Here is a 14,879-nt window from a genome sequence, read left to right on the forward strand (position 1 = left end):
ATCATGAGCCGGCTCAATCAAATAGGGTTAATAAGGCTTGAAATAATTATAATATATATAATAATTATAATATTTTTTATACTATATAATACTATAGTTATGTTATATTCTAAAATTTACTTAAGTGGATTGTTATATACTTTGATCTTATAGAGTTTAGTTCTAAATTTTGATCATATCATATCTTTTCTAAATACATAAATATTTCTATTAGTTTATATTTTTGAATTCTTTATTCTAAGCTTGATTTAAGCCTAAGTTAAGCTTAATCTAATTCAAGCTTGATTAGGCTCGAAATTTAGCTTGAATTTATTAAGATTTGAAATTGCTTATTGATCAACTCATTTAGACTCGAGCTCAAAATTAACTCGAAATTGATTCAAATTGAAATAATTTCAATTCAAGCTTGATCATAAATTTAGACTCAAAATTAATTTTAATTCAAGCTTGACTAGAGCTCGGCTCGATTACACCCGTGCGTAACACAGATCTATATCTAGATCTTGTTCGTGATCTCTCAAAGGTTTCTTATCGCGTCATGCTCTATCCACCGTTAAATATTCTTTCATTCTCTTCTACTCTCGGTTGACTTGAGTCATCACTGGGTCTTTCAATATAAGGTTTCTTATCGCGTCATGCTCTATCCACCGTTAAATATTCTTTCATTGCATTTTTTTCTTCTTCTTCTACTCTCGATTGACTTGAGTCATCACTGGGTCTTTCAATACATATATTTTTTCTTCTACTCTCGTCACATTGTTGACTTGAGTCATCACTGGGTCTTTCAATATATATATATATATAGGCAAATACTTCAATGCATTGAGTTATCCCAGGGTCTTTCTTTACTCCATCCATTTTCTATATATTGTTCCTCAAATGGCCTATATTATATGTAAATTAAAATGTGCTAGCTGATCCCGCAGTCACTGCCAAATACGTGACCGCTGGATACTATTGTCCAAATATTCGATAATAGCTAGCGATGGTTGCTGCAGCAGCAGGTGCAAAGGAACTCGGAAGTAACAAAATCCAAGTAGATTTCGGGCCTGAGAATATCCTCATGAACCATGATTTCTTGAAAGCAGTAAGAAGTGGGAACACGAGGCTTGCGAGTGCGCTTCTTGAATCTGAAGAAAGAACTTCTAGAGGAGAAACTCAGAGTATTGCAATTGATGTTCCTATTAATGTTGCTCCTGATCACGAGATGGGGGACGACGACATGACACGAGAGCACAGAACCAGTTGCCTTCGAGGTGTTACCATAGGGGGGAACACATCCCTCCATATAGTTGCGAGCAATGGAGACCTGGAGCTCGTTCAGTTGATATGCAGTAGAAAGAGTTCCCTCTTGGTGGCATGCAACCAGATGCTGGAGACGCCGCTGCACTGTGCTGCGAGGGCCGGGCATGACCAGATCGTCCGCCACATGATCTCTTCCGCTGGTGGGGTGGGCGGAGTTGGAGTGGAGACGATGCTAAGAGCAAGGAAAAAAGGTGGAAGGACCGCCTTACACGAAGCAGTGCAAAATAGGCATTTGAATGTGGCGCGTGAGTTATTGTCGCATGATCGCGGATTGGCTTATATGCTGGACGACGACGATGTTTCTCCTCTTTACATGGCTGTCCTTTCAGGGTCTCTTGCATTAGTTCAAGAGTTCAAACAACACCACCTTCCTCCCGTCGGAGATTCACCGTTCTACGCCGGACCGAACGGGCAAACTGCTTTGCATGCTGCGGTACTTTATAGCCCATCTTATCTCTCAAAGGCATTAGCAAGACCCAAACAAATACCCACACATCTGACGAACTTCAAAAGGCTCAACTCTGAGTGCTTCTCGGATTATGGTACATTTCTATTATATTTTTCTTTTGCGTGATGGATCTTTCAACCTTTCTCTAAGTATCTCACTTCCGAGTTTTTGACCGAACTAGCGTTTCCAAACTTTTTTTTTTTCAAGGTTTAGGATGATTTAAAATTTAAATACTAGATTATGTAAGTTAGAAATTCGCTAACTAAGTAGGACTTATATCCATATGAAGAAAATTGCTAAGTATGGAGAAAACTTTTATCTATATGAATTTTTTTCTCACATGCTTACTAATTATTTTAGCAAATTTTAAATTTTCACATAAAAGATGGTTGTTTGATGACTTATATTTACAAATCGTTGTTCCAATCAACGATTTTTTTAACTCATCTAGTCATAGTCAATGACTTATATAGAAATTGATATCTCAATCAGTAATTTTTTAACCCGCCTAATCCTATATTTAAATTTTGACGTGAATTAAACATGTGATAAAAAAAATTTGAGAGACTTAAAATAGGTAAAGAAAAAAGAAAACTCTCCCACTTACTGACTGGATGATAGAGTAAACCACCTAGAGTTATATCACCTTTCCTCAACCCTTGAGGCGGACCCCAGAAGGGATCTCTTTAACTTGGGTTTAATGGGTATTTCAACCAAAGTAGTGGAAAGTAGATAGATGAAGATTACTATATATTATTCGTGTAAACTTTTAATGGCATAAATCTGTTTGACAGAAATCGCACAAGAACTCTTACAATGGGGTCGAAAGCTTGCAAGAAAAACCGATAACTCAGGGGCCACACCTCTCCACTATGCAGCATCTGATGGAAATCAAGAAATTGCAGAACTATTAGTGGAATATGATCCTTCTCTGGCGTACATCCCAGATTCTAGTGGCTTTTATCCTATCCATGTTGCTGCTAGCATGGGGAAAACTGAGATAATTGATAAGCTGATATTAGAATGCCCTGATTCAGATGAGTTACTTGATGATCGTGGAAGAAACTTTCTTCATGTTGCTGTCGAAGGGAGAAAGTGGTCGACAGTCTCTTATTTCAGCAAAAGGCTGGAGCTTTCGAGATTAATGAATGCTGCTGATTTTGAAGGGAATACACCTCTACATCTACTTGTAGAGAATGAAAAAGAATATTTTGTGTATTCTTCGGAGCAGGGATTCAAGGAGCCTAATTTCTTGAAGGTAATTAATCCCCCTTAATATTATAATTTAGATCTCATGCATGTTTCCCATCCTGCATGAAAGCTAATTAATGTGTGTGTAGCTTCAAAATAATTCTTAATTTTCCTTTTCCTTGTCCTTTTTGGACATCTCCAAGCAGAAAAAGAATAAAGCAGGTGAAATAAGCATCAACTACACGATTTTTTTTGACCAAATCTTCCAAACTTTATTTATAGAAATAGATCACACCCTAAATTTAATACTTTCTATTTTACTATTACCGTAAGTAAAACACTAATAAGTTTAACATTTTATTTTTAAATAAATTCAACATTTTATCTTCTAAGTAAAAACATTGATTTATCTGTGTTTTTATTAAAAAAAAAGGCTATAAAAAATTAACATATTGCCAGAGAAAGTAGATTCTATCTTTTTCACATAAAACACTAGTCATTTAAGCGTCTTATTAAGATGCATGGCTACTTAGTTTCAAAAGTCATAACTTTCTAATAATAGTCTATTTTGGATATATAATATATTATTATTAAGATGAAAGAGGAATTAATATAATGATTTTGATCGAATATTAATCTGACCTCAAATGAGAAATACATTAGTAAAAAATTTTAAAAAAAAGTTGGGAGTATCGTAACATTTTGCTCGGCTATCCATTTTAGTTATAAAACATGTCATTGTGAAGATATGAAAAAGATATATATATTAGAATGGTGTGGCCCCGCTAATTGTGCTCAAAATAGTGAAAAAGGGACGATAGCTCCTCCACATTTTAATCTTAAATTTTGTCTAATTTTTTATTAATAAAATATTGAACTATTTAACATTTTCTAAAAAGTAAGACATTGAACAATTCAACATTATTTTATAAAGAACTTTTTAATATTTCTATCTAAAAGTAAAACACCGATAAATTCAGCATTTTACTGATAAAGCACACTAATTTTAATATTAAGTTTGGGGTGTAAGTTATCTTGATAAATAAAATTTGGGAAAGGACTAGTTTGGTAAAAACAAAACTCTCAACAACACATAAAAGGACATGCCATCTAACCATGTAATAGTTTCACATAAAACTTACGCTAATTTCGTCGTCTTACTTTTTATTCTCTGCTCTTATTGTTCCAGTATGTACGAGATTGGCTACACAAGTATCTACTAGATTGGCCACACAAGTATCCACCAACTTGGCTACATAAGTATTGGATACAGAAGGGTGGTCTCTCAAGTTCTTATTCACTTCACTGCCTCCGACATGACAATCAAATTGAAAATGAAACAGAGGCAACAAAAGGAGGAAACTTAAAGTCGCCAGCTAAAAGCCTAATGGTTTGCTCTATATTGATTGCCACAGTAACATTTGCTGCAGCTTTCACCGTGCCTGGGGGTTACAAAGCTGATGGCACACCAATTCTAGCAATGCGATTTGGTTTCAAGGCATTCATTATCACAAATGCCTTAGCATTTCTTCTCTCTGTAATAGCCACATTTTGGCTTGCCTTTGCTAATATAGCAGTGGCTAGGAACGAGCAGCAGCCACACAACAATACGTCGACGTCTAGAGAATTCTTACTTTGGACACCTCATAACCTCATCGCGATGTCTACACGTAGCATGATTTTGGCAGCTATATTGATGCTCGTGGCATTTGCTGCAGCCATATATGCTGTCCTGTCTCCAATTCATACTTCTATCGTTTTTGTCTGTATTCCCGTTTTGATTGCAGTTATCTATATCATTCCACTCGGGGTTGAAGAAGCTTTTAATTAACAAATTTGATGTGAACCGGATCAGGTCAGATCGCATCATGAGGACATTGGGTTCGATGGATCAAGTTTATTTATCTTTTAATTAATTAATGATGTAAACTCTTAAAGTTAGTCTAGTTAAGTCATGTAAGTCAATAAGACAAGTTTAATTAAGTAATATAAGTTTTTAAGATAAATCCTAATTCGAGTTATGTAAGCCTTTAGGGCTAGTCCTAGTATAACTCATTTTACCTAACCTCTATATATAATCGGATTGGACTCCTTTCTTTAATCATTCAAGCAGTGAGAAATTATTGAGATAACCAATTTATTATTATCACATTTACTGTTTTATCATAGTCGTAAGATCATCTTTATTTTCATATGAACAGATCTTAACCGTAAAATTATTTCAAGCTTCCAAACTCTAGCCACCATCTTCCTCCGCAAGCCATAAAAATATTATAATTTTTATGTCCAAATTGATCCGGATCTGTTCGAAACAAAATTATGTTCTGAACAAAATTTTTATTTATATAATATTTCTATATTTTATGTGTGAGTCTTAAGCGAGATGTTTGCTAAAAAAAGATTAAATTACATGGACACCCCTGAATAATAGCTTAATAATACATTGAACCTTGGATTAAAAAAATTTGACATTAACACCCCCAAAACTATTAAAAATAAAAAAAAATTATATATAACACCCTGTCTTTTAATGAAATTATAACTTACACTTTATATTTATTATTTATAAATCAAGCTCTATAATTTAGTAATTATGTACAGAAAACACTCTGTTAGATAATTTTAAGCTTATTTTTAAGATTAAGTTCTGCTCAACTCATTTTCGAACGGAGCTCAAGCCGAATAGATTATTTTAAAAGCCTTGAGTGCAGTGGAAGCAGACGACGTTTCATGAGATTTTAGTAAAATTATTCCTTTTAATTATTTATATACATTTCTTAATTTTAACCGTCATCAGCTAGAAATATTCTATAGATATTATTTATTTTTTCAAAAGTTGACTTTTAAGTCAAATTCCTAGAGAGAAAGAATTTTAGTTAGAATTATGATATCTTAAGAAATGCGATAATAGTTATAATATTTTAAAAGTTTATAGTGGCAATTACGTAAAAAAACTGAAGATAGGTTCATTTATATTGGTTAGGGCCGGCCTTGAAATTTTCCCTGGAGGGTCACCCGCGCAGCCTGAGTACTACAAGATTGGAAAATAATTTCGCCGTCATCCACCGTCTGTTTAGATTCATCCGCCTCCTCCATGGCGACGGGGGATTCCGATGAGAAGAGGAAGAAGAAGGAGAAGAAGAATAGAAACAAGAATAATCTCCAAGAACTGCCCGACAAAGAAGACCATATCGAGTCCAAGAAGAATAAGAAGCGGAAGCTTCGATCGCCGCACGATGCAGCGCCGGAGATGAAGGGGGAGGACGAGAATACGGATGCAAAGAAGAACAAGAAGAAGGGTAAGAAGGATAAGACCAAGAGTAAGAATAAGGAGAAGAATAGAGATGGAGAAGGCAGCGGCGGCGGCGGCGGCGAGGAGGAGGAGGAGGAGGAGGAGGGGGTGTGGAAGAAGAATAAGAAGAGCAGGGCGATCACGGACGAGCGATTCTCGTCGGCGCAGTTCGATCCGCGGTTCCGGAGAATGCCGAGGAAGGAGTCGAAGGTTACGATCGATTCGCGCTTCGCCAGGATCTTCTCGGATAAGAATTTCGCGCCGTCGGCGGCGCCTGTAGATAAGAGGGGGAAGCCGAGGAAGGGGGATGAGGTGAATCCGTTGCTTCACTACTATCTTCACCAGGAAGATAAGGAGGAAGAGGAGAGAGTAAAGGATGGAAGGGAGTTGGAGGTTTCTGATGAAGAGGAGGATAGCCAAATGGAATTGAATGCGTCGGAGAGTGATGGAAGTACTTCTACTGAAGATGAGGAAGATGATGATGATGATGATGATCAGGTGATCCTCTTCTTCTTTCTTATCTCCCTTAACTGGATATTATTTTTTAACTGCATTTATCTTAGTAATTTTGTTGCTCCTTTTTTGAAAAATCCTGTTTTTATTAGAAATATATATTTTTTTTGTTTCAAAATTTAAGTTTTTATTTTGCGCTTTTATTTGATTTAGAATGCTTCTGTTGCTCCTAAGGTCCAAACATTTGATTATCTTTTGCTTGTGGTTGATACTTCTCTCGATTATTTTCATGTGTCGTCTATCTTCAGCTTATATGAAACTTCCAGATTTTCTTTTACCACATAATGCTAACATGGGCAAGTTGCCTAGTCCTCTACGTTAAGCAAGCTTGGAATGTAGATGACTAGTGCTAAAACAAGAGGACATCAATTTTCTGTATCGATCTTTGATTTTGGTTTTTATTATCAGTTATTTGACAATCAGAAAATTCATTTCTTGCATCAACAATGATCTTTATCATTTTATGACACGGTAAAATGGATTTTGCAGGTCTTCAAGAGGTCTGTACCTTCTCTCTTCTTGATTTTCTTGTGTCTCCTTTTGTTAGTTAGTAATATTACATTCTTATCTGAAGTACTTTGTGTCTAGCATAGACCATAAGTGCGCCTGCATACAAACTCTCAGCAAATAGGTGTATGCTGTAACTTGGCTAGCCACTGCCTGTCTGCCTTTTAGAACATTGATTCTTATCAATGCTAATATTACCATTGATTAGGTGTTTATGGTTACTTGTTAAAAAGCTTATGGAATTTAAATGGACAAATGATTTATACTTTGTTCCTTGCAGTACTCTGTCAATAGTGATATTGTTCACTATTTGATGGCTAACCACGAAGATACACCATTAACTGAGAATGAAACACATAGACTTGCAGCTGTTAACATGGACTGGGATCATATCAAGGTATGTTAATATATAATAACAATTATCTCTCTAATGTGGCCTATTCTTTCTAGTTCAATTGGTATACTGTGTATCTTGACACTTTTTTCTCATATCATATGATATATCTTATCTGCAATCCTCTATGTTTTGATAGGTTTGTTTCATGAAATCTGTTTCCCCTATTTTCCTAAGACATTCTTTGTATTTGGCATGTCTTATATAGTAAGCCAGCAACTGTGTTTACAAATGGAATTGATGAAATGTTTTAACATCTTTAAGCGTGCATGTCAAAGTATAATTACTGAATTCTCTTCTTTAATAAGCGAAATCACCAGATTCCGTGATTCTATATAAGCTTCAACCTAAAGGATATTTCGACATGTGTTTACCACTCAAAATTTATCGAGTTAGGTCATTCATTAGTTGGAACTATTATCCCTCTAATGTAATTATAAAGATTACTTTAATCTAATAACTATATTTCTTCATCTAGTAGAGTAGTAGGTAGATTAGCACCACTCTAAATTATAGAAATGTCAGAAGCAAGTATATAAGATTATTTTGTTATCTTCATTTCCTTGTTTATTTGGTCTTTTGAGTTTTTAGAGAACTTCCTCAAGTTTTTCCATCAAAATTCTCTTAGTTTGCATAGATATTGAAAAAAGAGAGGAGGAAAGCTCGATTTGAATTTCTAATGTTAAGCTGGCAAAGGCTCATAAACTATATAGAGACACTTAAGTTGCACAGGACAACATACGTGATGCGGTAGTAACATTTGTATTTGCAATATCAGTTTCAGAAGCGTTTACTATATAGCATGCACATGAAGGCTAGCCTAAGACAGGATGGCATTGTGATTACAATGATGGGTTTTTGGTATTATTTTTAGGTACTTCGCAACCTGGGAGCATACCGAAGGAATGAACAACATACAAACAGTTAATGTAATATGGTCATAGATCTTAGGTTGTAACTTGATCATGAGCGAATTTGTTGATGTAGATTTAGTTGTAATTTCATGACATTCTTCACTGATATCAATGTTGAGAGTTGAGACCGTTGTTAAATACTCCTGCAATATATCAGTAGAAGTGTCACTCCCTTCTTAGAGGATCTAACATGATAACCTTAGTTCATTCAGCTTCATCCTGGAACTTTTGACTCTTTTTTCTTTTAATAGGTGGATCCTCGGTAGTCAAGGTCTAAATTTCGATATAATAACTGCAGGCTTAAAAGTTGTAGGATTTATCTCATAACTACAACGCATCATATCTTGTCAAATTTGTTCCTTTAGTCTTTTGGAACTGATCATTTCAATAGCTTAGGATATTATTATTGCTACTCTGAGCAAGATTTTGAAGTGTTTCTTTGTTAGTTTTATGTAAATTATCAGCATCTATTGATTCATGTTGAATTTCAGGCTAACACATGATATATGTTAGTTTTGGATGATCTTTTCTTTGTTCATTCTTTGTTTTGCTTTAGCTCATTCTTTGTTCTCATAGGCTGTTGATCTTTATGTGGTGATGACTTCATGTCTCCCAAAAGGAGGGCAAATTTCTTCTGTGGCTGTCTATCCGTCTGAATTTGGCATCAAGTGCATGGAAATCGAAGCAGTTCATGGTCCATCTGGTCTCTTTGATGTAGATAATGGTGACGATGACAGTGAAAATGACTCTGACATTGACAATAACAAGTTGCGAAATTATGAGCTGAACAAGCTGAGGTGATAAATTCGGAGAAAGTTTCTTTTCATATTAGTTTCCAAATATGTGTGATGGAATTATGCTGTTGATCTCCATCATCTTTTTTCTACTTGCTTCTTTATATGTTCCTGCAATTTGTTTCTTTTCAAATATTTCCACATATACAAAAGATGGATGCCTATGCAATTAAGTATCTTATTTCTGTATCCTTGGAGTTCTGAATTCTTGTTCTTTTATGTATGTAAAAATGAAATATACCTGGTTGTTTACTTTGCATCTATGGCTTGGACTCTATTTGAATAAGTACTCTTGGGGCAGATCTTATTGCAAAAAACCTATAGCCCTTCTTTTATGGGGACTGTTTTAATAGACCGTCATTTGTCATTATCATACTTTTACAAGATTTCCTTTTAAAGTTTCCAAGGAGAACATGCTTAATGTTCTCTTTCCTTGTGGCATCATGCAGGTATTATTATGCTGTTGTGGAGTGCGATTCAAGTGCCACTTCAAGTCACTTGTATAAGACTCTTGATGGTACTGAGCTTTTGAAAACTTCTAATGTCTTTGATTTGCGGTTTATTCCTGATTCTATGGAGTTCAAAAACCCACCTCGTGACGTTGCAACAGAGGTACTTGTTTCTTGCTAGTAGATGCTGTATGGCCACCTCCTTATGTGACAGTAGTAAACTAATATCAAGAAAATAGGAAGGAAAACCAGAGAACTATTTAGAATAGAGGGAAGCTCTTCCTTTCAGCTTTTCACAATGAGCTATTTCTTTGTTCCTCTTTATGTAGCAACATCTGCCTATGCAATGGATATTCTTCCTCTACATGTAATTAAGTTCAATAATTCTCAAGCTGCACTCCCAAAGCTGTGGATTGAAATTTCGGCCAACTCTGATCTGGATCAGCCAATTCAGCCAATCTAAGTTGTCCGAAATGGGTGGCTGATATGTATCATTTTTTGCGATGGCTGATCCTGAAACTGATACTTAGAACTTTGCCCAAACCACCACTACCTCCTTTTTCTGGTTTTATCAGTATTTCCGAAAGTCCTAGAAAAATAGTGAAAATCATGATATTAGAATATAATTTCATGTCTTACACTAATATCTAGTCCTGAATGATTATAATTTAGGCACCAGAACTGATTCTAAGGTTCTAAAATGGTTTAAAAATTGTTTTTTGGGCATGTCAAGTTATCCAGTGTGCCAATGACATACCTTCTCAGCACGATATGTGCCAGTGATACATATCCTGCCGAGTTAAGGTTAGCTCACCCTGTGCCTCTGGCATGACAATCCTTAACTAGATAGTCCTTATTTTCTACTTATGGTAAACAATATGGACAAAAAAATTGGATTAGAAGTAAAAAAGAAAATGGGCCATGAATTTGGAGGTGATTGATATAGGGCTGAGAAGATGCTAGAGAACCCTAAATGATATGAAACGTAATTACTTTAAGTTTGCAAGAGGGCATCCTGTGTTTTAGCTTATTTAATTATGTGCTGAACACTATTGAATAATGGTTTACTTTGTCGTTATGTGATTGTTTTGTTTCTAGTTAAAGATTCATCGCCTACAGAAGTACAAAAGTATAGTTTCATTTTCTCTACATTCAATTGCATACGCAATTATCCAGCTCTCAACATTCACATGTACTCGAGTGTGCAACACATATATATTCCTATGCTCACTTGAAAATTAGATCGAGCTATTTTATCTGCTTAGTGGAGCATAGAACAACTAGGAAATCTAGATGCCACTTGTTGATGTTCTCTTAATTTTCTTTGACAGGCTAAGGTTGCAGCTTTCTTTTGTTATATGTTCCATAATTTGAGACTGAATAAAGAAACTTACCATTACATATGTACATTGTTTGGTCATGTAAACTACTCAATCAAGAACTAGGCATTGTTAATTATATTTCATGCTTCATATATTGTGACACATTATCCACTAAATCATTGTCTCTCTTTCCAATCAGGCACCCGTTGGTTACAAGGAGCCGGATTTTCAAACTCGTGCCTTGCAGCACAGTAGAGTTAAGCTAACTTGGGAAGATGATGAACCAGAACGGAAGAAAATTTTGAGACGGCAGTTCAAGCCAAATCAGGTTGATATCTATGACCATATCTTAGTTACCATCCTCATAGACGACTTCTCACTATAAATATGTTGTCTCTCATACTATGATACCTAATTAGGTTACTTAGGACTCAGTTTCAACTTCTGTGTACATATACAAGCATGTACAATTCCAACGACTGATTCTTTTGCATTTCTGTGAAATAAGACATGGTAGTTTTGCTTTATAGTTTATAGTAAATAGTCTAATACAAGTTGTAATTGACTATTTTTATCTGCATGCACAATTACATGTGTGTGTTTCACATAGTGATAGGACTATAAAGCTCTAATACAGAATTGATGTAGGATAGACATAGGGAAGTAAGGGGTTCAAGGAAAACAAATTAACTAAGAAAAGATATAGATTTCAATAGTAAAATGTGTCAAATAGAGCAGAAACGGGAAAAGATCAGAAAGAAAAAGGTTTTAGATCTGAAATCTTATTTAGAAATGTCAGAAATTGGATTGGAAATGGATATAATACAGCAAATGAGAGGTCTACAATCCCAATTTCTACACTTAATTAAATTCATAGTCCAGTAGTGCCCCCATAAAAATATTTCTTGACTGCAATCCCAATTTCTCCTAGATTTTCTGCAGTGAAAGGAAAACAGAAACAACAATAGGGAAGAAATTGAGGAAAAAAAAGGAAATTTCTTTCTTGTCTGATTGGAAGTCCCCGTACCCATAGGGTTTACGCCCTAGTTTTGGTTTCACAACAATCAAGGTTTCATACAAAGGGGGAAAGAGAGATTTGTATTTCTTGAACACAGTAATGACCAACATTACAAAGACATTCAAAAGAGACCTTATCCATCTAGGTATCAGTAAAACCTAATCAAATATTAATTTACTGATCTAAATGAACTTAAGTTGAGCCTTAAACATACTTAAATACAGAAGTTATGACAATACATGTAAATATGTCAAATAAATCATGAAGGTAAAAAATAATCTGAACTAATCCTAACTAAACTAACTCAATCAAGACAGCAAGACCAACTTATTAACTCTCTAATCTGGAATATGTCATTGGCCTTTATGTGCCTGCAACATATAGTTTTCTTTTCCTCAGGAAATCTTTATCCCTGATTGTATTGTATTCTCTCTTATGGTCATTTGGAATTTATGATCCCCTTTTTGGAAAAATTGGTTGACTTCAGGAGTGGATCATTTAGATCATGGATTTAAATACACAACCAGCATGGTAAAGAAGGCCTAACACAGACGAGCATTGTATGGACATGCTAGACTTTGCAGAATTCCATATGTTGGCACTGTATAATGTAGCCAGAACATGTCGTGCAGGCAGGCCACCTTTACATGCCATGCCATTTCAGTAAAACCATGGAGAAGATTAATTGTAATTAGTCAGTGAAAAATATAAGATCAGTGGATGTGAGAATCAAGACATGAAAGAATTGAAATTTTGTCCTAAAGCATTATCTTAGTTCTAGTCAGGCTCTTGAGAGTTGAGACAAGCCATCTTCCTGTGTTCTCTTGGTAGTTCACTTGGAGTTGGAGTTCTTTTGTGTATTTGTGGGCAACGGTGGGTGATGTCAGGCCCTACTATCGAAAGCATTGCCCTCTTGCTGTGATAGTAAATTCTGAAAGATTCATCTGTCAACAGTTTAGGTCTTATTATACCTCCACTCTTAAGATGGCTTCATTTATTATCATCTCAGATTAGCTCTATTCCTGTCTAGCATTTTCCAACTTTTGCTAGCTGGAATTGGCTTTACCAACCCAGAAATATAAAATATATAGCTTTGCTCCTTGAAAAGAAGATATACTTTATCTATTGAAATTAGTTTAATTAATGTCTTAATGCGATCTTATTTTCTTTCCTTGTAGGTCACACTTGATTAAGGCTGATGCTGGTTATTAATAATATATATTGTCTTCAATTTATCATCCTATTAGTTTTTTATGTTCATCTGATTGGTTTTCAATACTAATCTGAGCCATTTCTTTTTTTCTAAAGCTAGATGAATTAAATGATTATTTAGCTTCCACCGACGAGAGTGATGATGATGACGATGATGATGATAATGATAAAGTAAATGATGTCAGCAGCAACAATAAAGCTGATTCTCTGCCAATTGGCGAAGCCAAAAAGCGCTTAGGAAGAGAGAAGTTCTTAGCTCTTTTGCAATCTGGAGATGATTCTGATGCAGATAAAAGTGATAAGGATATGGAAATCACATTCAACACAGAGCTTGAGGATCTAAGCAAGCGCATCATTGAGAAAAAGGACAGAAAGTCAGAGACTGTCTGGGAGGCAGTTCTTAGGAAAAGAAGTGAGAAAAAGAAAGCTAGGAAAAGGAGGTCTGGATATTCTGATGATGACAGCAGTGATAATGATGGTCAAGGAGCATCCGATGAACCTGATGATTTCTTTGTTGAAGAACCTTCGGATACTGAAATCAAGCCTAGGAAGGAAAACAAGGAGCAAAAATCTAGGGGTAAAGGCCGTAGGAAAGGGAAAGATCAATCTCCTGAGAAACAAGACCAAGAAGCAAGTAGAGCCGAGTTAGAATTATTATTTGCTGATGATCAGGATGCAGATCATGGTCCCAAAGGTTATAATTTGAAAGCCAAAAAGGCCAAGGGTAAGAAGGGTAAGGAGAAGTCCACCGAGGACAAGATTCCAGATGTAAAAATTGGTGATGATCCAAGATTCTCTGCGCTCTTTACTTCTCATCATTATGCACTGGACCCGACAGATCCTCAGTACAAAAGGTACCTTAGAAGTTTGCCGTATTTACTTCCTGTAATGATTTCATGTTGCTTATTGTTGTTATTGACTAATGTGATTGCAATCTTTCTCAAGCTTGCATTCTAAAACTGAGGAACTTTCTTTTTTTCTCTTTTAAACAGGAGTGCACCCTATATTCGGCAGCGATCAAGGAAGCAGGAGATGAGTACTGGGGAAGAAGAGGCACCAGAAGATGCTTTGAGCAAACCAGATAAACAAGTTATATGACTTATATCAACATCTAACAATGCGCTTCCAAGCAATGAATAGGTGCGCCATTAGAGAGGACTGAAGATATCCTTCACTATTAGGTCACTTAAAAGAAATCTAAGTGCATTTATGAATGAGAGAAGGTAGGTGATGTTTTTGCAAGTTGTCCACCCCTTGACAGTGGTGGAGATGGTTGAAGTTTTGTATGATATTTATTTATACTAATTATGCTTTTCGAATTGAGGGTTCCATGGGTTAGCAAAATATGTTCATGATTAAGTGTAAGTTGCATAAGAAGCTGACTCATTACTCAGTTGAGTGTTGGAAATTACCTGCTACTTGATAATGAGTGCTGAAATAGGTGGATTATGGCTTTTTTTTTTTAAGTCAGTATGCATTGGCATTGCCAACATTATTTTAGGAGTTCGGTGAGTATCTCT

At 35.5% G+C, this 14,879-nt stretch overlaps 2 protein-coding genes across 2 annotated transcripts; both read left to right on the forward strand.

Moving 5' to 3' along the window:
* The first annotated feature begins 824 nt into the window (after positions 1-824).
* Positions 825-4,950, forward strand: LOC140795874 (uncharacterized). Its single transcript, XM_073148643.1, has 3 exons — positions 825-1,847; positions 2,548-3,011; positions 4,134-4,950. Exons 1-3 carry the CDS (start codon positions 986-988, stop codon positions 4,773-4,775), a joined length of 1,968 nt encoding a protein of 655 aa, XP_073004744.1. The 5' UTR covers positions 825-985; the 3' UTR covers positions 4,776-4,950.
* A 971-nt stretch (positions 4,951-5,921) lies between these two features.
* LOC140796226 (pre-rRNA-processing protein esf1) lies at positions 5,922-14,825 on the forward strand. Its single transcript, XM_073149153.1, has 7 exons — positions 5,922-6,734; positions 7,537-7,653; positions 9,141-9,361; positions 9,808-9,970; positions 11,329-11,457; positions 13,456-14,213; positions 14,352-14,825. Exons 1-7 carry the CDS (start codon positions 6,039-6,041, stop codon positions 14,455-14,457), a joined length of 2,190 nt encoding a protein of 729 aa, XP_073005254.1. The 5' UTR covers positions 5,922-6,038; the 3' UTR covers positions 14,458-14,825.
* Positions 14,826-14,879: the final 54 nt, after the last annotated feature.

Source organism: Typha latifolia, chromosome 10, assembly GCF_019914945.1.
Source record: "Typha latifolia isolate L0001 chromosome 10, TyphaL0001v2, whole genome shotgun sequence".
Taxonomy (NCBI): Eukaryota; Viridiplantae; Streptophyta; class Magnoliopsida; order Poales; family Typhaceae; genus Typha; species Typha latifolia.

Excerpts from the sequence above, each read along its gene's own strand:
- LOC140796226 (XM_073149153.1), top strand. The coding sequence starts at position 6,039 with ATGGCGACGGGGGATTCCGATGAGAAGAGGAAGAAGAAGGAGAAGAAG. Across the intron at positions 6,735-7,536 it reads ATGATGATGATGATGATCAG|TACTCTGTCAATAGTGATAT; the intron begins GTGATCCTCTTC and ends TGTTCCTTGCAG. Across the intron at positions 14,214-14,351 it reads ACAGATCCTCAGTACAAAAG|GAGTGCACCCTATATTCGGC; the intron begins GTACCTTAGAAG and ends TCTTTTAAACAG.
- LOC140795874 (XM_073148643.1), top strand. The coding sequence starts at position 986 with ATGGTTGCTGCAGCAGCAGGTGCAAAGGAACTCGGAAGTAACAAAATC. Across the intron at positions 1,848-2,547 it reads TGAGTGCTTCTCGGATTATG|AAATCGCACAAGAACTCTTA; the intron begins GTACATTTCTAT and ends TCTGTTTGACAG. Across the intron at positions 3,012-4,133 it reads AGGAGCCTAATTTCTTGAAG|TATGTACGAGATTGGCTACA; the intron begins GTAATTAATCCC and ends TTATTGTTCCAG.